This window comes from Myotis nattereri, assembly GCF_964212035.1.
Source record: "Myotis nattereri genome assembly, chromosome: 13".
In the NCBI taxonomy this organism is placed as follows: domain Eukaryota; kingdom Metazoa; phylum Chordata; class Mammalia; order Chiroptera; family Vespertilionidae; genus Myotis; species Myotis nattereri.
Window position 1 is genome coordinate 4477368 of NC_138088.1, and position 24945 is coordinate 4502312.

At 42.5% G+C, this 24945-nt stretch overlaps 1 protein-coding gene across 1 annotated transcript; it reads right to left on the reverse strand.

Moving 5' to 3' along the window:
• Nucleotides 1-497: 497 nt before the first annotated feature.
• Nucleotides 498-24945, reverse strand: PTPN20 (protein tyrosine phosphatase non-receptor type 20; the record flags this gene model as incomplete). Its single annotated transcript, XM_081105183.1, is given in 6 exon segments — nucleotides 498-590; nucleotides 1402-1464; nucleotides 8524-8739; nucleotides 12642-12985; nucleotides 12988-12996; nucleotides 24873-24945. Coding segments are annotated over 6 exon segments (798 nt in total).

Genomic DNA, 24945 nt, shown 5'->3' on the forward strand with positions numbered 1-24945 from the left:
ATCCTAATAGGAATCTTCAGTGAACTGAGTTATTCAAATGCCAGCTAATAGTATGGATTCTAGCTAATAACCATGGATAAATATCTGTCTTGAAAATGCCTGTAAGAAGTCAGTTTACTGGTTCTAGGTCCTCCCAGAATCAGGGCTTCCTAAGGTCTGGGAAATCCTTAGCTCCCTTTAGCTATCTTTCCAGATAAAATCTTAATGAATATAGTTTAAGTCCTTTATTGGGCTCTGTAATCCCTTCAACCAAATAGGCTGCAGTTGTTTTAAGAAACTTTTATTTCGTTGGAAAATGTGGGAGGGTATTTTGATATTATCTAAGTGAAATCAGTGGGTAGACACTATTCACCCCAAACCACAGAATGCTGCCTTCAGGAGTTGTCAGAAAGGAAATCAACGATACACCGAGAGAGCACACTGTGCGCCCAGCAGAGCCCTTCCTTCAGCACAACCTGCCATGCTCTGTCTGAGGAAGCTCCAGGCCACCTGGTATGTCAAGTGTGATGCAACTTCTGTCTTTCTAAATCCAAAGTCGCAAGCTTCCGAAGAACTTCAAGCACAATTTTATAACAAAACCAATACTGCTCCTGTAGACATATAAACAACAGACCGTTAAGTAACTGAATACCAATATCCACTTTCAGAGAACACATTTGTAATTTTCAGCCACAGAGAAAGTTCCTAAAGAGCACACATTTAACTAAGAACTTCTATACATGAATATATTTTTAAAAATATCAGAAACATAAATGATCACAATATAGTTCTTGGTCTAGAACTAAAGGCTTAACTGAATAGAGGGGAAACTAACTCTCAAACTCATTCTGCTTATGTTTTCCTTGGATGAATCACATTTTAAACATTTTTTAGATATAGCCTCCAGTCTCTCAGACAACAATAGTTCAAATAAAATGCTCCATATTACTCAATGTTGGCCTAAAAACAGGTCAGCCTGAAGATTCGGGGGTACCTATTTTCATTATCCATACTCTCTTAACCCCCCAAAATGACTAGTAATTAACCTGTGAATGAAATGATAGTTTTATGACTATCATGACTAATGAGATTAATATTTTAATGGCAAGTAAATATCCCAGAATTGCTATCCATAAATTTATGCAAATTCATGGAGACATGTTTCTCTAACGAAGCTTGCGTGTGGACACGGGGAGACTTGGCCTCAGTCTCAGCTCTTCCGTTCGCTATCAGAATGAAGTTACTTCATGGAAAAGCCTGCATTGTTCTGAACTTGAAGGTCTGCATCAGTAATGTCTACCTCAAAAGTGAGAACTCAGTGAGCTCATGTAGGTGAAAAGAGCTCTATAAATTGTAATAATCTATACAGTGAATCTCTATATTCATTATTCTTCAAATTAGAATTATGACATGAGAGCTTACCTTTGTTTGAACCATGCCATAACGTTGTGCTCTCATTTGGGCCACGATATCTTTGATGTTGAACTGCAACAGGATGACAGTAATTCTACGTTATCCATATAGAGCGAAACATAAACCCACAATTGCCAAATGAGTATTCAAACTGCTTTCTAGTAAAAAAGATGCCAAGATTTAACCAGAAAGGTCTCATTTTCAGTCATAAGAAATTGCACTATTTTAACCTAGTCTAATGGATAAGCAACACTTGTATCCAGGAAAAAGCAGGAAGCAATCAAATAACAAGAAATGCTCTCCAAAAGAAATAACAACAAATTTCCCCCTGTGTATACTTTCTGTTCTCCAAAGAGAGACCTGAAAGCGGCACTATAACTCTAGTAAAGTCTGATGCATAGAAGACTTGTTCTGGCCACAATAATAGCACAGCTGTTTCTCATAAAGAAAGTCCTCTTGACTCAAACGGAGACCCTGAGCAACAGCCGGCCCGACGCCAGATTCTACACGTGTGCATGGAGAGCTGCTCTGCCCAGAGTAGTCGCTGCCTGGGGCAGCCCGCAAAGGGCTGTTGCTGGGCCACAATGCGATCAGTCCAGAAATGAGCAGTACGTTTTAGAAATTCTTAGGGCAGTCTGCCACTGGCACAGGCTAAGAGGTGTCATCAACGGAACAGTGCACAGACCAGCTAGGGCGCTGCTCAATTTTCCTGAAGTCACATTTGGTGCAAGCTGAGGACCAGCCATGTGCTGTAAGACCATGTTGACACCTGAAAATTTTAAGATTTGTCAACCATAACCCAAAAGTATGTAAAAATCAGAGAATATAAGCATTCTTTTACCTTTATAACATGTCATTTTTATAATAATTTTAAATCTAATTTAGCCTTAAAATTTTTATATTGAAATAATTATATATGCAAAGTAGGTTGCCAAAAATACGTATCAAGAAATCCTGTGTATCCTTCCCCCAGTTTCCCCAAATTATAACATCCAAGATAGTGGCAGTATAACATCAGAAGCAGAAAACTGACATTGGTACAACCCACAAAGCTTATTCAGATTTTGCCAGTTTTATATGCGATCATTTGTGAGGGTGTGTGTTTGTGTATTTTTGGTTCTGTGCAACATTATCACATATAAAAATTCATGTAACTGCAACCACAATCAAGATCCCTGACCATTACACCACCAGATTTCCTTATGCTATCTGTTATAACTACCATCTACCACAACTCCTCATCCTTGGCAACCAGGGAATCTGTTCTCCATCTCTATAGTTTGCTTCAAAAGTATTATATGAATGGAATAATGAAATATCTAACCTTTTGTAAAGGACTTTTTTCATGCATCTTAGTTGACTCATCAAAATTGTTTTGCATATTAACAGATCTTTCCTTCTTGTTGCTAAATAGTATTCTAGGGTCTGGAAATGTACCAGGTTTTTAACCATCAACTTGCTGAAGGACATCCAGGTTGTTTCCAGTTTGGGGCTGTTATGAATAAATCTGCAGTGAACATTTGTGTACAGGTTTTTCTGTGAATATGAGTTTTCATTTCCCTGGGATAATTAACCAAGAGTGCTATTGCTGGGGTTATGTGGTTAAGTTTAGTTTAAAGTTTTAAAGAAACTGTAGCATTATTTGCCAGAATTGGTATACTGTTTTTAATATATATATATATATATATATATATATATATATATATACACACACATATATATACTAGAGGCCCGGTGCACAAAAATTTGTGCACTCAGGGGGGAGGGGGGTCCCTCAGCCCGGCCTGTGCCCTCTAGCAGTCTGGGACCCCTCGGGAGATAACGACCTGCTGGCTTAGGCCTGCTCCCGGGTGGCAGAGGGCAGGCCCAATCCCTAGGTGCAGCCCCTGGTCGGGCTCAGAGCAGGGCCGATTGGGGGGTTGGGGCACCACCCCGTCACACTCAAGGCAGGGTCAATGGGGAGGCTGTGGCGCAACCCCCTGTCACGCACAAAGCAGGGCCAATCCGGGGGTTGGGGCACTGCTCCCTGTCACACACAGAGCAGGGCCCATCAGGGGGGTTGGGGCTCCGTACCCTGTCATCCACAGAGCAGGGCCCATCAGGGGGTTGGGGAGCTCCCTCCTGTCACGCACAGAGCAGGGCCCATCAGGGGGTTGAGGAGCTCCCCCGTCACTCACAGAGTAGGTCCGATAGGGGAGTTGGGGCACCGTCCCCTGTCACACACAGAGCAGGGCGGATCAGTGGGTTGGGGCGCCACCCTCTATCACCCACAGAGCAGGGCCGATCAGGGGGTTGGGGCGCCGCCACTGTCACACTCAGGGCAGGGCTGATGGGGAGGTTATGGCTCTACCCCGTCACACACAGAGCAGGGCCCGTGGGGTGGGGGGGGGGGGCGCCACCCTCTATCACCCACAGAGCAGGGCCGATCAGGGGGTTGGGGCGCCGCCACTCTCACACTCAGGGCAGGGCCGATGGGGAGGTTATGGCTCTACCCCGTCACACACAGAGCAGGGCCTGGCGGGAGGGGGGGGGCGGTTGGGGTGCCACACCCTGTCACACACAGAGCAGGGCCCATCAGGGTGTTTGGACACTGCCCCCTGTCATGCTGATCCCGGTGCCGGGAGGCCTCGCGGCTCCGCTGATCCCGGTGCTGGGAGGCATATTACCCTTTTACTATATAGGGTAGAGGCCTGGTGCATGGGTGGGGCCAGCTGGTTTGCCCTGAAGGGTGTCCTGGATCAGGGTGGGGGTCCCTACTGGGGTGCCTGGCCAGCCTGGGTGAGGGGATGATGGCTGTTTGTAGCTGGTCACACAACCTTCAGGGTGGGGGTCCCCACTGGGGTGCCTGGCCAGTCTGGGTGAGGGGCTGAGGGCTGTTTTCAGGCTGGGGGTGACTGAACTCCCAAACGCTCCTTTTTTCCTTTTTTTTTTTTTATTCTAGGCCAGCTTTAGCTTGAGGCTTGGCTCCAGCTCTTAGGCCTCTGCTGCTGAAAGTAGGTTTCTGGCCTTTGCATACAATGTTGCGAATCTGCTGGCTGAAGTCAGGCGGTATTTGTTACAATGTTTCTTAAACTGCTGGCTCAGAGGCCTGCAGCCGCAGGTGGGGAACGTTGGTTTCCTCCAACGATCCTCCTCCGTCACTGAGGCAAGCAAGCCTCATGTTAGTTTCAAGCTGCCTGGCTGCCGGTCGCCATCTTGGCTGACAGTTAATTTACATATCTCGCTGATTAGCCAATGAAAACGGTAGCGGTCGTACGCCAATTACCATGTTTCTCTTTTATTAGTGTAGATATATATATATATAGATATAGATATATAGATATAGATATAGATATATAGATATATAGATATATATATCCATTACAACCAAACAACCGGAACGACTGGAATGACCAGTTGACCAGTTGCTATGCTGCGCACTGACCACCAGGGGACAGACACTCAATGCAGGAACTTCCTCCTGGTGGTCAGTGTGCTCCCACAGCCAACCTCCTGCAGCCAGCCAACCTCCCGCAGTCCCTCCCCCCTGGTCACCTGGCCAACCTCCCGCAGTCCCTCCCTCCTCCTCCCCCCAACCCCCTGGCCTACAGGCCTCAATCAGCCATTCTCCAATCAGCCCTGATTGCCAGCCACGCCCAGGGACTCCACCCATGCACAAATTTCATGCACCAGGCCTCTAGTGCTAGAATAATTGAACATCTATAGGGCAACAATAAAAAGAAAGAAAGAAAGTCAAGCTCGATCTCAACCTCCACCTTATACAAAGAATTAACCCCAAATAGATTATGGACTTAAATGTAAAACATAAAACTATAGAACTTTGAGAACACAGCAGAGAAAAACTTCTTTGGGACCTAGGCTGATGAGTACTTACACTTGGCACCAACAGCATGAAATCCTGTGGGGTTTTAAAAATTTATAATTTAAGGTTAGATCAATTGTGAAAATGAATTTGTATTTATTTAACCTAAGTTTACTGATGGCAGAACAAGCTTCTGGACTGGGCTGTCAGGGAAAGCACAGCTTTCTGAATGGAGCTTCAGTGACTGACCACATGAGGATCAGGGAAGTGATGCAGAGAAACAAAGGCCAAAAAAGCTCATAGTAATTTTACCTGGAATTATAATTCCTTACATACTTTAAGGAGTTTTACAGCCATTATTCATTGTGAATTGCTAAAACCACATGTGTGTTATTATTTATTAATCACTGTATTATTATTTATTAGTATTAACCTACTTTTGCCTACCACTGTATGTGGCAGAAAAGTTAAAGTACCATTTTCTAATGACACCACAGCTTAACAAGATCAGGGACTGGTTAATGATGGAAGTGGTACTAATTCATGAAACAGAAGTAGCAAATTATTTACCACTGTAACTTAATAAACACATAGATATTGCTTACACAGTAATTCTTTCAGTATATGTGTGATTTGAACATGATGAGACATGAAAGAAGAAGTCTCTTTTCTCAGTTTGATTGCTGACAAACACAATTATACAGCTCTACACTGTATAAAAATGCAACGTACAACATCGTCAACAACTGTTGTTCAGAGTGTAAGTTTTGTGAAGGATTATGTTCTGGTAGTAGAGCTGCAATGACCATAAAATAGTCGAAGGTAGTGACACAGATTAAGGAATTTATGCCAGAAGGCAAATCAACACACTGCTTCATCAAGACAGTTTTAATAAAAAAAATAAAAATTTTTTAAAAAAAACCACCTGCTGGATGATCTAAACTGTGTGCTTAGTGGTGCAGTGAAAATTTGGACTACTCACTTTTCTATGTGATAGCTGGTGACTGCCCGTGAGCGGCTGCTACTGCTGCAGGTGTGCGAGGGAAAGCTGTGTGCAGAATGTCTGAACTCGGAGCAACCTAAGTGTCTCCAGAGTTTCAGGGATTGTAAGCAGGCTTGATTAACTATGAAAACTGCTCTACAAATAACAATTAATGAAAAGAAATAGATGGTTACATATTCTCAGATCTTCATATCCTTTAACATTATAGTAAGTTAATCCTAAATGTCAGAGGTCACACTTGTCCAGCCACACGTGGCTGTATGCAGCTTGCAACATGTAAGCCTCCCCATGCGAATTCCCAGCACGCACATGGTCTGCAGCTGCTAACGCGACCAGCACGCTGCTCATGCTTCCCAGTGGTCAGCAAACTCATTAGTCAACAGAGCCAAATATCAACAGTACCACGATTGAAATTTCTTCTGAGAGCCAAATTTTTTAAACTTAAACTATATAGGTAGGTACATTGTTATTAACTTAATTAGGGTACTCCTAAGGCTTAGGAAGAGCCACACTCAAGGGGCCAAAGAGCCGCATGTGGCTCACAAACCAGTTTGTCAACCACGGTTCTAGACCATACAGCAATACACCAAACTGCCCTGAGTGCTTCTAAAAGCTTCCTCTCAATTCCTATAAAGCAATTTCTGCAGATATCAAACATCCACAGACTGATGCTGGTCCAAGGCCACACCTCCCAGAGCTCTGGTGGAAAGCATTTCTGAAGAGTAGAGAGGGGCATCAGTACGAATATGTGACAGTTCAAGGCTTTATGGAAGACCAATAAGGAAAAAATAGTGTATTTCTTATTTTTGAACCACTATATTTCATCAAATCTAAGGCATTCATGATTGTAAAATGCATCATTTATACACACTGTCAATTAGACAGATGACATTATAAAACACATTTAGGATCTAAAGAAGGTACAATGTGGGAAAAAGACAGTGCTCCTTAGGGTTATGAAATAGAATATTTACAGTTTTACATTTTCTACAAGGGATATAAAATAAAGATAAATATAAACAAACTACTTAAGAAATTATGATGAAAAATATATAAAAGAAAAATTATACTAATGCATTTTCTGCTAACAGGACAAAAAGTAACATCAGACACACTTAGCATTTTTTAGAACATTTGTCTTTTTGGGGGCCAGCCAGTTTATATTCTTTCTATGTGATAAAGCCCTAAGTTTACTCTGGAAAATCATTCCTCTCCTCTTCTCAACCGTTAAGGCCTGGAGCAGCCCTGACTGGCCTACACTAACCAGCATCTCCCACAGGGACTAGTTCAGGGAAGGGGCAGCCTCAATAGGAACTCAATCGGAAACAGTGAAATGCTAGGAGATACGGGGCTCAAGATTCTGAAAAGATGGAAAATTGCTTGCCCCTCCTTCAGGAGTGACCGGAGAGGCCATTTTCCTATCCTCCCACATTATGCACCCTGAGGTCCAGGGCCCAAGCGGCATCTGCTGTCACTGTCGAGTACAACTGCCCAGAGTCTGAGGAGGAAAGTCTGAGACCTGTTCCGACAACAGCCTGACTGCAGCGCTGTCTGCCAGGCACGCCCACACCCTGTCTGCCTGGACTAAGCCACAGGGTCACACTCCTGGGCTTGACTGTGGTCAGAGCCCCGCCTGCTCAGTGCACGCACGCCCACCCTCACTGCTGCAGCACAGAACGCTCAGCAAGTAGCCTGTTAGGCCACAGATCTAAAGTCACATTCCCCCATCAGTGTAACCAATAATAAAGGCAATAGTATAATCACCACATGTCTAAATTAAGAGGAAAGTAAAGAACTGCTAATGAATAACTCAAATCCAACAATATTATTATCCATATTTTATATATGAGCAAACTGGGTTGCAGAGAGGATGAACAATTTGCACAAGTCGCCAAAAGTCTACAGTATGTGGCAAAACTGGCAGTCACACCCCGAGCCTCTCAATCGCTCTGAAGTCTGCATTGTTTTCAATGTGCTACATGCATGTCGTTCTGTCCATTCAAAACAGGCACATGCCACCAATCTTCTCCAACAAGGCCGGGAAGAGGCCCCTGGGGGTGGAAGGCAGAGGAAGGAAGATGAGCTCACACTCAGTGTGTAGGTACTATGTTCGAAGCCATTCGTTTCATTATGTACTTCAGTCCTCACAACCACCTCCAGGAACCTGCAGCAGTTAAGGAGCAGGTTCCCAAAGCTCGTGTCTCTTTACTAAGTTGCTCCTAGTAACTAAGTTGCTCTTAATAACTAACTAAACAACAGCTGTTGGAAGACTGTTGAAAGTAGAGTTTTACTGATATGGGTTTATCTACTTAATTCCCACACTTACTGCAAAGTTCTTTTCAATGGCGCAGAACACCACATCCATACAGATGAACACCCCCGTCCGGCCCACGCCTGCGCTGCAGTGAACCACGATGGGTCCTGTCAGGTGGCTGCTCCTCACATAGCGGACATACTGTATGAAGCACTCTGGTGGCGCAGGAGTGCCGTGGTCTGGCCAGTTGGTGAACTGCAACTGTTTTATAAAGTGCCTAGTTCTTGTCTGTTGAGAAAGGGAAAGAGAGGGAAAGGGTGTAGGAGAGGGAGAGAGAAGAAGGGGAGAGATAGAGAAGACAGATATATCAACCTCTTATATTAAAGATATCATTTTAATTTCTAATATACCAGAAATAATAATGATAATAATAATAATGGCTATAGGTACTGCAATAATAAACATATGAATACCAACAGGAAACATGAATTGGGCACTTGTTCTGTTCCAGGTACTGTGCATTATCGCTTTTAATCCTCACATCAGTGTTTGGAGGTGGCACTATTTGCCCTCATTTTAGAGATAAAGAAGTCAGGATTAGCGTGACTGAGAGATGCAAAATAGGTCAGAAGGCTCACAGGTCCAGAGCTGAGACTACCAACTAGGCCTCCTGAATCCAAGTCTACTATCTTTCTTCTGCACCATGAGGCTGCAGAAAAAAACAGGAATTCAAAGATGGCCCAACATGTTATGAATAATATAGAATAGCACTCTTTCCTAGCTTAAATATCATTAAGTTTAATTAAAACAGGTATGTGCTATCAAGTTGCTTGACCGGGAGCACCAATGCCCTCTGCCAATGAGGACAGGGTGGTTGATGACCTGTGCTGAGCCCCTGGATATGGGGTCATGAAACTCCTCAAGACTGACAGATTTGAGTTTTCCAATCATCCCTTCCAAAGGGATCACCCTCTTCCAGGGTGCGCCCTCATTTAATTTCACTGGGGACCCATGGGGAACACTCAGGGTGGGTTCTCACTCCTCTCCTGCTGCCCTAGTGCACCAGTTTTCCTAAGTTCCAAATAGAAAGCTCAAGTTTGAATCATCAGCACCTAAAAGTCAGTGATGAAAACAATCCTTGAAAATCCTGCGAAGGCATGAGTTTTAGGGTGACTCTCACCCTATCACATATTTCAAGGACTAAATCTCTCCTGCTGCTGTTGACCATGGAGAGTTGCTTTCCTGACTGACCCAGTGCCATGAAGACAGGCCGCTGATGCAGGTTCTCCAAACAGAACCACATGGGTCTGAGGCTTGTGGGCCTCAGCCCAAAGGCCACCGTCCTGGCCTTCCTTGCCAAAACTCCGTAAGTGGATCCCAGAACTTGAGTCCATGCAGACAGACCATGCATCTGTGCCTCCCGCCTGGCCTACATTCTCCAAGCATGCTGCCCTCTCCTGCCGCGGCAGGCATCACACCCCATTTGGAACTGATGTGGCTGGTATCTTTTTAAAAAAATATATTTTACTGATTTTCTACAGAGAGGAAGGGAGAGGAATAGAGAATTGGAAACATCGATGAGTGAGAAACATCGATCAGCTGCCTCCTGCACATCACCCACTGGGGATGTGCCCGCAACATGCCCTTGACTGGAATCGAACCCGGGACCCTTCAGTCCATAGGCCAACGCTCTATCCACTGAGCCAAACCGGTCAGGGCTGGTGTCTTCCTCCCATGCTAGCCTGCAAGTACTCTAAGACTTGAGACTGTGTCTCTTTATATCCCCAGCCCCTGACATGCTACTTGGTTAACAGGACGGAATCAACAGGTATCAAGGGAATGAGGGATCAGGCGAGTCCCCAGGTATACAGAACAAGCATGGTGCCCAGCACACAGCCAGCAAGCTCTGCATCCATGTCAGCCGTTGTTATTCCTGACATCCTGCTCCTCACTCTGGGCTCATACCCTCCTCATTCGCAAATCTGCCTCTCCCATCCCTCCCTACTCCTCTCTCTCTCAACTCCTCCCTTTGCACTCAGGGCCACCATCCCACAATAATATCTTAGAAACCCTAGTCACCTCCCTAAATGTTTCTTCCATGTCCTTGCCTTGCCTTGCCTCCCACAGGCACGTCACTGTCTCTGGCGCTCTGATCAAGGCCCTAGGTATCACAGAGCACAGAGACTAGGTTACATACTGCTTGATGCCGACTCCCGTTTCCAATTCACTATTCCTTCTCCTTGAAAAAAACAAAACTCTCTTCCTTTTGAGCTTCATACCTCCTAGCTTCATCTTTTCGTTGTTATAACCCACTAGCTAGACCTCCTGCTTCATCTGCTACATTCACAGAGCATCCTGACCTTCTCCCTACCACAGGTTCTGACACCATCCAGGGCACAGTCAGGGTCCCCACAGGGCCACCGACATTCTGAATCACAGCACCTTTACTTCTCTCTTGCAGAGGAGAGACTCCTTCCTCCTAGTCCTCACAGTGAGGAGCACCACCTGCAATGTCAGGGATCAAGAAGCTTCCAGTTCTTAAAATCCACCGCCACTGTCTGACCAGAAGCCTATATGCTAGCACCTCATTTGTGCGTCACTTCAATGCAACCAAATGTACTCTCCTGTCCCTTGAGTCCTCCACGTACTCCTAGCTGACTGGCCCGATTCCATTCATCTCCCTAAATTAAGACTTCATGACTAATTATCAGAATCATTCTCTTACAAACTGTCAACTCCCTTTATCATTTGAATCTTGCCAGATTACCCTGGGCCAGTCCCATAACCAGTGAACAGAAATCCCATAGTCTGGCTGTCGGGGAGAAAATAATCACATAGTTGCCTATTTTATTGCAATTAAAAATGTATAGGTTCCAACCTCAGCACCTCCAGAAACCCTTTTCCTAGTCATTGTGCTCTAATCAAGTCAACTTCTTTGGTGATGACTCCAAATATCATCCCGTTTTTTCAAGCTTCCTGTTTAACTCCCATCCCATTCATTCCTGTGGAACACACGTATCACGTACTTGCTAATCAAATCCACTTAGAGAAGTTAACTCATCACTGCCTCCTATAAATCACTGCTTTTCTATTTTCTGAGTCTAACAGAGCAAGAAATCTGTGAATTACTCCAGACAACACTTCCCAACAAAACTTTCTATGACGCAGATGTTCTATATCTGTGCTGTCCAATATGGTAGCCTCTGGTAACATGGGACTGCTGCAGGTGAAAAATAAATTTGTTATTTTATGTAAGTTTAAATAACTTAAACTTAAATAGCCACATGTGGCTACCATATTACATAGCATACTTTTGACCACTCTTTCTGTCACTTATAAGTCAAAAGTCATAAGTCACATATAAGTCTGCCAATTTTATCTAAAAAACACCAAAGTCTCTGCTTTCCATCTCAATGCCAACTTCCCTAGATGACAATGGCACTTTCTTACTAAAATTCTTCAATGTCTCTCAATTATTTTCATAATAAAGTTTGCTCCTTCACTAAAATTCAAGAAATTTCATGTTCTGGTTTGCCCCTGCTTACTTTCTATAACCTTATCTCATCTCTCATTACTTCCTGGCACTGCAATTTTATGTTCCAGAAACATTTAACTACTTATATTTCTTTATATATACAGCGTTCCATTTTATATCTTGATAATCTACTCCCTCTTTCCATCTTTCTCATTTGGGCAATTCTCAATTCAGATGCCACTGCCTCTAACAAACCTTCCCCAAACCACAAGTAATGCTAAGTACTTCCCTCCAAAGCTCCCAAACCCTCCACATGGATCGCAACATTACCACTGAGCACACCAAACTCTCCACCACTCTGTAAGGGTGCCTGACACATTCCTAACATGCCTTCACATAACTAACATACCTTAAAGACTCAATACACATCTGTCACACTTGGCAGAAGCAGCCCAAGTACATCCCAGGATTAGGCAACTTCCAATACTCACTCTCTCACTCCATTCCCCCCTTCCATCCCTTCCTCTCGCCAGCCAGAGTTTGATTAAGCACAAGTGGAAGTGGTGAGGTCTTAGTTTCTAATGCCAGAGAGAAGTAAAACTAAGTTATTTAAAAAGTATCCTGGTCTATACGCTACCCTATGCCTAACTTCTCATCCTGACATGCATGCTTATATAATGAAATATGTATCTGATACTGATTTTAAAAAACTTACAGACTTCCTCACAACTTGAAATATTCGAATGGTGAAATACGGAAGTATCTGGTAGTCCTCCAGGAAGACGCGACAGTGCTTCAGCTCCAAGGGCTTCTTCGTAGAAATGGGCCAGTAGCGATGGCATTTGGGAACTCCAGCTTCTACCTCTCTGGTTATCATGACAATAACATTAGAGTTATTTTCCAAAATCATTTGCCAAAAGTCATCTGTGGTAGTTGGCAGTGGCCCTTGGGTAGCGATATAGAAATACTCTTCTCCAGAATTGGTTATCCTAATATAACTAGCATTAATGTAGTCCTTGTTTTCTCCAAGAGGAACACGTGTTGAATCATCTATTACAAAACAGAAACATCTGGTAGATAAGGAAAAGCAGAAGACACAATACACTCAGACTTCCTGAAAGCACTTAATGCAGATAAATCCATTGATCTCTTGGAGCAATAGAGAAGATGGCATACATTTGAGTCCATATATTTAAATTCTTCCCTCCCCTAAAACTTACTGGCATGACCTAAGAAATATACAATTAGGGAAGTTTTTATTTTAAATCATTTTCTACTAAACAGAGAAGGATGCCACCAGTATCCAGATACTGAGGGATTTCTGTTACGTGGGCACAGGTAGGATTAGGTCAAAAGAGGGACCTACTAGTCTGCAACTGAACACAGCCAAGGAGGAGCCCTCGGAGGGAGCAAGTGGAGAGCATTCCCAGAAATCTGGGGAACCTGGAAGCCCAAAACAGCAGAGCCAGGGGAAAATTCGGCAATAACAACTGAGAACTGAGGTAGTTGATCAAATACAAACACTAGCATAACAGATTTCTATCAATGCCACAAACATGCAGCCAGCCATCTGAATGTCGATCCTCGGTTTCATTGGTGAAGCGGCAATTTCTAATCAAAGCAGAGGAATTATGGGAAACGGATGCTATGAAGGGGATTTGTTCCAAGCAACATGGGACTCGTCTGACATAAAGTATTACAAATATGAGAGGGAAAAGCAGTGACTTGACTCACTAACAAACTCCACCAGCCCCGGAGTGGAGTTACAGTGACACCTGGAGCTCTGGGTCTCCCATGGCTCCTCGAGAAGAGAATGAAACCCTCAACAAAGGAGGAGCCTGCCCGCCCAGCCAGGAGCCATCACACCAGCAGTCTGTTCCTATGACCCCAGGTCATGGGGACTGCTTATTTAACAAATATACTATGACAAAATAATTGGCAAGGGGCTTACACAATTTCCAACAGAATCCTTCTCAAATTCCAACACAGTAAGCATAAACCATCCCTTCTAAATATGAATAAATTGGAAAAATAATCACTAGGTATATAAAAATATACAGTACTTCACAAAAGGAGACCGTTCTGAGAAATCAGAGCAAATGTCCTCCTTTCTAAAAGAGAAGAATGACTTAAAAACTCCGATTTGTTTATATATAAAGAACTTATACAAGTCAACACCAATAAGACAAACAACTGGCTCTCCGACATCCCCCAAAAGGTCCCAGATTGTGAGAGGGTGCAGGCCAGGTTGAGGGACCCCACCGGTGCACAATCTCCCGGGGTGGGGCCTCGGGAGGGCTCCAGGGCATATCCGGCCCATCTTGCTCAGTCCCAATCAGCCGGAGCCCAGCAGCAAGCTAACCTACCAGTCAGATCATCTGCCTCCTGGTGATCAGTGCACATCATAGCGACTGGTCAACCAGTTGACTGTCTGCCCCCTGGTGGTCAGTGCACATCATAGAAGCAGTTGAGCACCTTAGCATATCATTAGCATATCACACTTTGATTGGTTGTTCAGTTCTGCCATTTGGTCTTTTTGCATATTACCCTTTTATTATATAGGATTTTTATAGAAAATATGTACTACTTTATGATAAAAAAGCATTTTTTTTTAATTTTCAGAAGGGAGATAAGAATAATAAAAGCTGCTTTTAGATAAAAACCACAATAACTCAGAGGGTGATGTCAGCATCATGGGGGAGTGAGAAGACTCCTTTATTCTCTTCTTAAAATTACAAGTTAGACCATTATAACTCAACAAAGGACCCCCTGCTCAACACACAAAGATACCTGACCTGAAAGCCACCTGTCAGAACATCTGAAGGTGGGAAGATTTGAATGAGCAGGAGGGGTGGACAGGGAAGGAAGGGGAGGTTGCTGCAGATGCAGCCCAGCACGCACTGAGGCTCCAGTGAGGGCAATAGTGGAGGACTGGATGCAGGACTCACACTAGAGCCTGGAGTGTAAGAGGGACAGAAGCAGTGGTCTCCCAAGAAAAGGCATCACCTTTTCTCTCTCCCCGTTACAGCAGACCCCTTGCAGAGATGGCTGGGAAGCTTCAAACAAGAGCAACTATGATAGCCACTACTGGAAGAGGGGTGGAGCCACACATGCTTATATAGCCTAACCCATCCTGACAGAGCCCAATAAAGAAAGCTGAGAAGACCTGGACAGGGCATTGTGCCCATGCCACTGCTGGCAGGAGGTTGGACCTGCAGGAGTTCAACCTTACTACACTAGCAGAGACAGATAGAGAAAATGACAAAGTTTAAGACTGCAGTTATGAAGATGCTCGATGAGATAAAAACAGAACTTAGAGAAAAGTTCGTTGAACTCAGGAAGAAAACTAATGAACAAATGCAGTATTTTACCAAAGAGATTGTAAGTATAGAAGGAACCAAACAAAAAAATTCTGGAGCTGAAAACTCAATAAATAAGATGAGGAACATATTGAAGAACATTTGAAACAGCAAACCAGGTGGAAAAGAGAATTAGTGAATTCAAAGATCAATCACGGCTCTTCTTTCTAGAATTAGATGTGCTGGGTCCTCCTGCATTTGCAAGATCAAGTAGGCACTGTTTCCAGCTCCAGGACAGACTTTTCAAGAACCAGTGGAACAGAAACATGAAGGACTTTTGAGAGATGCTCTGTTTTATCCCGTAGGACGACAACATGAGAAATACTGTAAATAATACTAGTACTTTCAAATCTTACACAAGTTTCTTCATTTGCCCTCTCTGGGCAGGATTTCATCCCTTATTGTCTTGATTCATTCCTAAAATAACTGAGTCCTCCCAATATGATTCTAGCATTCTATTTAATAGTAAACTAAGCAGTAACTTTTTAAAAGTAGGAACTTGGATATGACCCAGGCGGATAAAGAAAGTGAACTAAGGGTTTATAAAATAATAAAGGAACTCTACCTATGAGAACAATCTTACTCCATTACAAAGAGCAACATAAGCATAAGGGTATACCAGAAGAGAGGGAGTAGGGAACAGAGTTAAATAGTCATACAAACAAATAGTCAATAAGAACTTCCCAAACCAAAGGAAAGAGATGGATTCTTGAATCCAAAAAGCTAACAGAAAACCTATTTTTTCTCAATACAAAAGACTTTTTTCAAGACACATCATATAAAAAATATCAAAAGTTAATGATAAAGAAAAAAATTTCAAAGCAGCCAGGGGGTGAGAGGGAGACTGTAACCTACAAAGGAAACCCCATTACAGAAAAAAAATTTACAATCCAGGAGAGAGTGTAATTAAATATTCAAACTACTGAAAGAGGAAAATCACCATCCAAAAATAATATATCCAGCAAAGTTATCCTTTTGATATGAAGGAGAAATAAAAACTTCCCCATAAAATAAGAGCTGAGGGATTTTTACTGCCACAATACCTGCATTACAAGAAATATTGAAAGGAGCTCTTTGCTTGAAAGAAAAAGACAAAAGTATACAAAACTTTCAGGTGACAGAAGCAGGAAAATGCAAAATTTTTCAGAATAGAGTATTAAATACTTAATGATAGCATGAAGGTTAAAGAGGGATAATAATTTTTTTTTAAAAAAAAAGTATAACTTCTGAAATTTCTAAACAAATTCACGGCATAAAAAGCCATACTTTATGACAACAAAAATAGAAAAGGGAAGGAAAAAAAAAGACTGAACTTGATAAGTGAATAAAGATGAGATACAATCAGAAGAAAAAGGACTAGTGTAAGTATGAAGAATTTTTTACATAAACTTAATGGTAACCACAAAACAAAAATCTGTAGCTGAGACAGATAATATAAAAAAAAAAAAACAGCCCTAGCCAGTTTTTCTCAGTAGTTAGAGTGTCAGCCTGTGGACTGAAGGGTCTTGGGTTTGATTCTTGTCAAGGGCAAGTACCTTGGTTGCAGACTTGATCCCCAGACCCAGTTGGGGCACTTGCAGGAGTCAACCAGCTAATGTGTTTCTCTCACATCAATGTTTTTTTTCCTCTCTCCCTCTCCACCTTCCTTCCATTCTCTCTCTCAAAAAAAAAAAATCAATGGAAAAATATCCTCAGGTGAGGATTAACCAAAAACATAAAAGAGAAAAAATTATAAATGAACTAACAAAACTAAAAAAGGCAGACAGAAATACAAGGCAAAGAAACAATGGAGACAGAGAGCAATAAGAAAAAAATAAAAAATGGTTCTAGCAAGTCTTCATATATCATTACACCCTAAATGAAAATGGACTGAACTCATGAATCAAGAGGCATAGAGCAGCAGGATAGGTTAAAAAACAAGACCCGACTTGCTGCCTACAGGAGATCCATCTCAGCTCCAAAGATAAACAGACTAAAATGAAGAGGTGGAATACGGTACTCTAAGCAAATGGCATCCAGAGAAGACATAACAGATATTTATACACACATACACACACACACACACACACACACACACACACACACACACACACACATATATATATACACTAGAGGCCTGGTGCACAAAAATTTGTGCACTTGGGGTGGTCCCTCAGCCCAGCCTGTGCCCTCTCGTAGTCTGGCAGTCCTCAGGGGATGTTCACTTGCCAGTAGGGAGCAGGCTTCAGCTGCAGTCGGACATCCTTAGTGCTGCTGAGGAGGCGGGAGAGGCTCCCACCACCACTGCTGTGCTGGCAGCCGTCAGCCTGGCTTGTGGCTGAGCAGAGCTCCCCCTGTGGGAGCGCACTGACCACCAGGGGGCAGCTCCTGCATTCAGCGTCTGCCCCCTGGTAGTCAGTGTGTGTCATAGTGACCAGTTGTTCCCAGTCATATTGCTGTTAGGGTCAATTTACATACTACCCTTTTATTATATGGAATACACACACGCGCGCGCACACACCCACAAAACCTGGGAGCACCAAAATATATAAAGCAATTACTATCAGACCTAAATGGAGAAATTGACAAAAATCATAGTAGGGAAGCTAAATGCCTCATTTACAACAATGAATCAACCATCCAAGGAGAAAATTAATAAGGAAATATCAACTTTAAATGACACATTAGAGCCTGGCCTGCATGGCTCAGTGGTTGAGCTTTGACCTATGAACCAGAAGGTCACAGTTTGATTCCTGGTCAGGGCACATGCCCGGATTGTGGTCTCGATCCCCAGTGGGGGTGGAGGGGTGTGCAGTAGGCAGTCTATCGATGATTCTCTCTCATCATTGATGTTTCTCTCTCTCCCTCTCCCTTCCTCTCTGAAATAATAAATGGGTAATATGCTAATTAGACCAGAACAGGTTGACCAGACATCTTCCGGACATCTGACTTCCTTCCGGACAGTTAGGGGGTGACCAGGCTGGCAGGGGGGCAGTTAGGGGGCGACCAGGTCAGCAGGGGACCAGTTAGGGAGAAATCAGGCCAGCAAGCAGAGGCAATTAGGGGTGATCAGGCAGGCAGGTGAGTGGTTAGGAGCGAGCTGGCAGGCAGGTGAGCGATTAGGAGCCAGCAGTCCTGGATTGAGAGAGGGATGTCTGACTGCCAGAGATCCCCTGAGGGGGTCCCAGATTGGAGAGGGTGCAGGCCAGGCTGAGGGACCCTCCTCCCATGCACGAATTTCGTGCACTGGGCCTCTAGTGTGTGTGTGTGTGTGTGTGTGTGTGTGTGTGTGTGTGTGTATGTATATGATGACACATTAGACCATCTACTTATAAAAAAACCATGGGCGGTGTTCGTCACAGTCCTACAGGGATAGTCTTGGCAACAGCTGCACCCTCCCCCAAGCTGTTTCCTGTAAGGGCGGAGTCTGAGGCAGGAACCCGCCCTGGGAGCTTGGAGGCAGATCTTTCTAAAGTGTGCGCGCCAGCACACCTGAGTGGGGCAGCTGAAAGGCTTAGAAAAGACAGACAAGAGAATGAAAGCCGGGTCTCGGTGGGATGCTGCTTCTCTGAGAGACAGCGACCACGCCCACAGCCATGCCTTTAGTTTATAGCAGATGCTACCAGGCAAAGTAAGGGCGTGACCAAGATGTTTACAGCATCTGCAGAGGGAGAGGCTGTTCTGATTCCAAGAATTAATTTGTCCCCATCTGACACTGGTTTCCCATTTAAATTGATTCGACGATGGTTTCTCGTGATGCCAGCATTTGTGATGACTATTAATAAATCACAAGGACAAACTCTAGACAGAGTAGGCATGTTCCTACCTGAACCCGTTTTTGCACATGGTCAGTTATATGTTGCTTTCTCTCGAGTTTGAAGAGTATGTGATGTACAGTTAAAGTTCTAAGTACTTCATCACAAGGGAAATTAGTCAAGCACTCTGAAAGTTTTTTCACTCTTAATGTGGTGTACAGGGAGATATTAGAATAAGTTTAATCACTTTATCAGTCATTGTTTGCATCACTGTTGTTTTCATATCATGTTTCTGTTGTCTTCATATCATGTTTTTGTTGTTTTTATATCATGCTTCTGTTGTTGTTATATCCTTTTGTTACTGTTTATTTATTAATAAATTTATATATGATTTTCATATACATTTTACTAATTTCCTTTCATCTCTCACACTTCTATTATAGAGAAAGGGCAAATAGCAACATTAAAATATCTCTGCTAATTAATTCCCTTTTTTAAAAAATATATTTTGTTGATTTTTTACAGAGAGGAAGGGAGAGGGATAGAGAGTTAGAAACATCGATGAGAGAGAAACATCAATCAGCTGCCTCCTGCACACTCCCCACTGGGAATGTGCCCGCAACCAAGGTACATGCCCTTGACCAGAATTGAACCTGGGACCCTTGAGTCCGCAGGCCAATGCTCTATCCACTGAGCCAAACTGGTTAGGGCAATTAATTCCCTTTTAATGTGCACAAATTTCATGCACTGGGCTACTAGTGTGAATATAATCAATATTATTAGAACTTTGCATCCACAAATGACAGAATATACATTCTTCTCAAGTGCATACAAAACCATCTCAAGGATAGAGCATATGTTGAGGCACAAAACTGACCTCAATAAATTTTAAAAGATTGAAATCACACCAAACATATTTTCTCACCATAATGGTATGAAACTGGAAATTAAGTATAAGAAGAAAGGTGGGCGGGGGGAAGAAGGTGGAAAAACTACAAATTTGTGGAAATTAAATAGCATGCTACTGAAAAACTATTGGATCAAAGATAAAATAAGAGATCAAAACATACATAGAAATAAATGAAAATGAAAATAATACATACAAAAATTTTGGGGATGCAGCAAAACAGTACCAAGAGGGAAGTTTATAGTATTACAGGCCTAACCCAAGAACAAGAAAAATCTCAAATAAATAACCTAACATTACACTTTAAAGAGCAAGAGAAAAACAAAGCACAAAATCAGTAGAAGGAAAAAATAACATAAATTAGAGCAGAAATAAATGAAATAGAAAACAAAAAAATACAATGAAAAAATAATAAAACAGAGCTGATTCTTTGAAAAGATTAACAAAATTGACAAACCTCTGGCTAGACTTATGAGAAGGAAAAAAGAAGACTCAAGTAAATAAAATCACTAATAAAAGGGAAAATATTATCATTGACACTACAGAAATACAAAGATTTATATAAGAATACTATGAAAGTCTATATACCACCAAATTTGATAATTTCATAGAAATGGACAAATTCTTATAAATATACTAGTAAATATATAAGCTTCCTAGACTGAATCATAAAGAATTGAAAAACCTAAATTGAAGCAATAATAAGTTATGCTAAGTGAAATAAGCCAGTCAGAGAAAGATAAATATCACATGATCTCACTCATTTATGGAATATAATGAACAACATAAACTGATCCAGAGATCCACATCCCGTAAAATGTTATGTCGGTTTATCACTGAAAGATGAGGAGGCAACACAACCACCTGCTTTGCTGTCGGTGCATGAGCTGAGTGACCAGCACACAGTGAGCAACTACTGACATATTTAACAGGAGTGACAGGAGTGATGGCTCAGTTGGTTGGAGCACCATCCCATTCACCAAAAGGTTGTGGGTTTGATTCCTGGTCAGGACACATGCCCAAGGTTTCGGATTGGATCCCCAGTCATGGCCTGTACGGGAGGCCACCGATCAATGTCTCTCTCATACTGATGCCTCTCTCTCTCACACACTGATGCCTCTCTCTCTCTCTCTCTCTCTCTCTCTCTCTCTCTCTCTCTCTCTTTCTCTCTCTCTTTGCCTCTCTTTCTAAAAATCAATAAAAAAAAATTTTATCATAAAAGAAGTGACATGATTGGTCACTGATCAGGATGTGCATCTGTACTCACATAGTGATCTGTGGACAGGAGAGGTACAAGTGAGGTTTACACCTTAGGCAATTATTCATAATTAATATAGTGACACTACTGAAATTTGAATCATGCTTTTGAGGAGTGGTTGTTACCTACTGAGAAACAGTAACTGAAATTTGTGCATCTTGGAGCCATGCAAAGTGAGGACTGTCTCCACCTGCAGTGTCCCAGGATGCATGAGTTCCCCATTTAGTGGTCTCAGCATTTGAAGAGAAAGGAAGATGTTATTTCTTTGGCTTTCTTCATGTAATTCTTCATAGACCTTTTCTGTTACTTCCAAAAAATTATGGTGAAGAAATCAAAGAAACTTTGTATGATTGTCACTGTTAGGTCTGATCAAATAAATGAATCAATTTCCCTTGGGAACTGACCTTTAGGCCACTTCACAAGGGACATTCCCTTTCGCTTAGACCGCATTCCATTTCACTAAGACCTTAGCCTTCCCCTCCAGACCTTCCTAGGATCCAGGCCTGCTCAGAGAATGCTCTGCCAAGCAGAAACCCACCTCGAGTTCTTTACAATCTCTTACTCCCCAACCCTGGGTGCTGGCACCATTTTGGGGCTCAGCCCATCTGGTTTTCCAGATGACCTAATATAGTCATAACTCTTCACCCCTTTTGGCCTTGTGCATTCCTTCTTAGGCAACCCTAACAGTCACTTAACCCTTTGCGGTCCTTTGTCTACTCTCAGCCACCAAAGTTTTTTTACCGTTTCGGTCGTGTCTGCTCTCAGCCACCACAGCAAGGAACCGTATGAATCTTAACTCTATTCATTCATGTATCAGTTCATATTTTCTCTTAAAGCTCTTAAGTGTCTAAGCAATCTTGTCACGAACCAAAACATTGCACCGACAAATCAGAGATATCGAAACTCAATATAAACAAACGCGGTCGTTCCACACGCGCCATGCAAAACACCGCGGCGAGTCAGTCGCCTTTTGAGAGTGAAGAAATCGACAAGCTTCGGAGATACTTCGCAGAATTTCAAATAAAGCTTTACAAGTTGCATTTAACTGTAATTAGGCATTCTCGCTTGTTAAGATATTTCAAAATAATACTCCAAAATGGCAAAAAGAAAGTTACCGAAAGAAGTGTATTGCGAATCTGAAAGTAACGATGAAGAGTTTTATTTTGGCAGGAAGACCATCGGCCTCAGATAAAGATGAAAGGCTTAATGGGAAACTGCATATATTGCGGCACTGTGAAGATGTGAAAAGTAAAGATTGCTCTTTATGTTCGAACAGAAAGATTAAGGGCGGAAGGCACCAAACTAATTATTTTTGCGACACATGTAGTCGAAAACCAGGACTGCATATTGGAGACTGCTTTCAAAGATACCACACAATGAAGAAATATAAAATATAATTTTTACATAAAAACATGTTATTGAAACACATTATTGTCTAAACATACACCTAATGTTCAAAAAATAATTAATAAATCTTGTTTATCCTTCATAATCTTGCATGTTATGTATCACTGCTCTTCCAATGGAAATTAATTCTGACCAGTATGACACCCATGTCCAAATTTAATACGACCGCAAAGGGTTAAGTGAGTTTATTTTAAATTAAGTTACACTGTAGTAAGAGATAGATAAATCAGTGAACTTCAAAATAGAACTTGAACGAATAACACCTTATTTCCTTTTCAGAAAAAGTAAAAAACTTGTAAATAATTTTCCTTAGTTTTAATCATTTCACTTCACTATTTCATATCTTTGCGTCTCTTTGGTTGTCACTCTTCTTATACCCAGAATAAAAGTTCAGCCAGATCAAATGTTAAATGTACCCCTGTCCCATGATGAGATTCTGCTGAGCTCCAAAGGCTTATTTAGGCCTGCGTGCACTCAGTGTGCTTGGATATATGGCATGTGTAGGGCAGAAATTATAACACTGAACCTCTAACTTCTTAGAGTAACACCAAATTGTCGGCATTATCTCTTAAACTGTCTAATAATGGTTCATCATCCTGATTTCAGAAATCGTCATCAATGCATTCCGCACTATCCTTATAGAAGACAGAATAAATTATTTTTACTAACTTGGGAAGGTTATTACTTTTATAATCATAAAGTTATTTGAGATCTGAATGAATCAACTAAACATGAAGATATTTATTCAAGGTGGCAGCTGCTGTGTTCTACTCTGATTTTTATAATAAACACCTCAGGCCTAGTGACAGAAACAAGAACATAAATAGTTAATAAGTCACAGTCTGGTAAGTGGGGGAGGGTAGTCACAAGATGGTAGAGGCTTTGGGAAATACCAAACCCAGCTTTGAGGAAAACAAGGAAGGTCTGGCCGGCTAGCTCCGAAAGACTGCGGGGATTGCCTCAGCAAGGAGGACAGACGGTTCTTACAAGAACCGCAGGTGCAGAGGCCTGGAGACAGGAGAAGGAGAATGATGAGTTCCAGAAACCAGAAGAAGTTCCAGGGGAGCTGAGGCTAGAGAGGTGACAAGCACGCCATGTTGAAGGACTCGGCCATGACAGGAACAGAGAGGCCACGCAGTCTTAAAAGGAGAGTTTTTCCTGTTCTGATCCGCATTTCAGAAAAGCCATTTCCAGAGTTACTGTGAATAGCGGGAGGGGGGCAGTGCCGAGAAGACCAGCTGGGATGCAGCGGGCTCACTGGAGGCCAGCAGCAGAGATGGGAGAGGATTCTAGAGGTATTAACCAGGTAGAATCAAGAGTGCTGTGACTACTTTTGGATATTGCAGGTGACTTGGAATTTTCTGGTCTGACAGCTTGGTGGTTGCATTAAATAAGATATATATAATAAAGGAAGATCAAATTGAAAGGAAATATGGTAATTTAATTTAAAAACTATTGACTTTTGCCCTAGCCTCTTTGGCTCAGTGGACAGAGCGTCGGCCTGCGGACTGAAGGGTCCCAGGTTCGATTCCGGTCAAGGGCATGTACTGTGGTTGTGGGCACATCCCCAGTGAGGGTTGTGCAGGAGGCAGCTGATCGATGTTTCTCTCTCATCGATGTTTCTGACTCTCTATCTCTCTCCCTTCCCCTCTTTAAAAAATCAATAAAATATATTTAAAAAAACAAACTATTGACTTTTAAAGGAATGTAAGGCATAGAATGAGCTGGCCTCTGTGTGTTTTTCTGCTCTTTGCATGGCCTGAGACAGATAAATCCTATGAGGAACCAGCCGGGTGGGGAGGGAAGTGGCACTACATTCACTCAGCAAAGGGAAGCAATGTGTAGGGCCCTTTGGAGACAAAGGGCAGCCTCCTATTGGCAACTTTATTGTCCAGGACTAACGCTGTAAACAGCACCATTTATTTGTGTGTCTGAACAAAATGGCTAGGGAGCTGGTCAGGGCTTCTTGTACTATAAGTGACAGATGTCTTAAACTATTAGACTATGTTTTAGCTGGTTCATGTCCTGAAAAATAACAATAAAGGCATAAGAAGAGGTTGAAGGACTTCTGTGAAGAACCCGGTGGCTGTGGCTGAAAGAAGGACCTGGACTGAAAGACTGGAACTTTACCATGTTCTTGCATATCCAAACATACACCCAGGCCGCCGACTGCCCACTCCTCATTATGGCCACAGGTCAGAATGCCTGAAAGCCATACAGACCACTTTTTATTTTTTCCCAAATGTAAACAGGAAAATAATCAAAAGCATTTTTAGCTCACATGGAAGGATGTCTCGATATCTGTTTTTGTCTCTGTTGCATAGTTCATTCCCACAGTTGAACTCATAATGCAT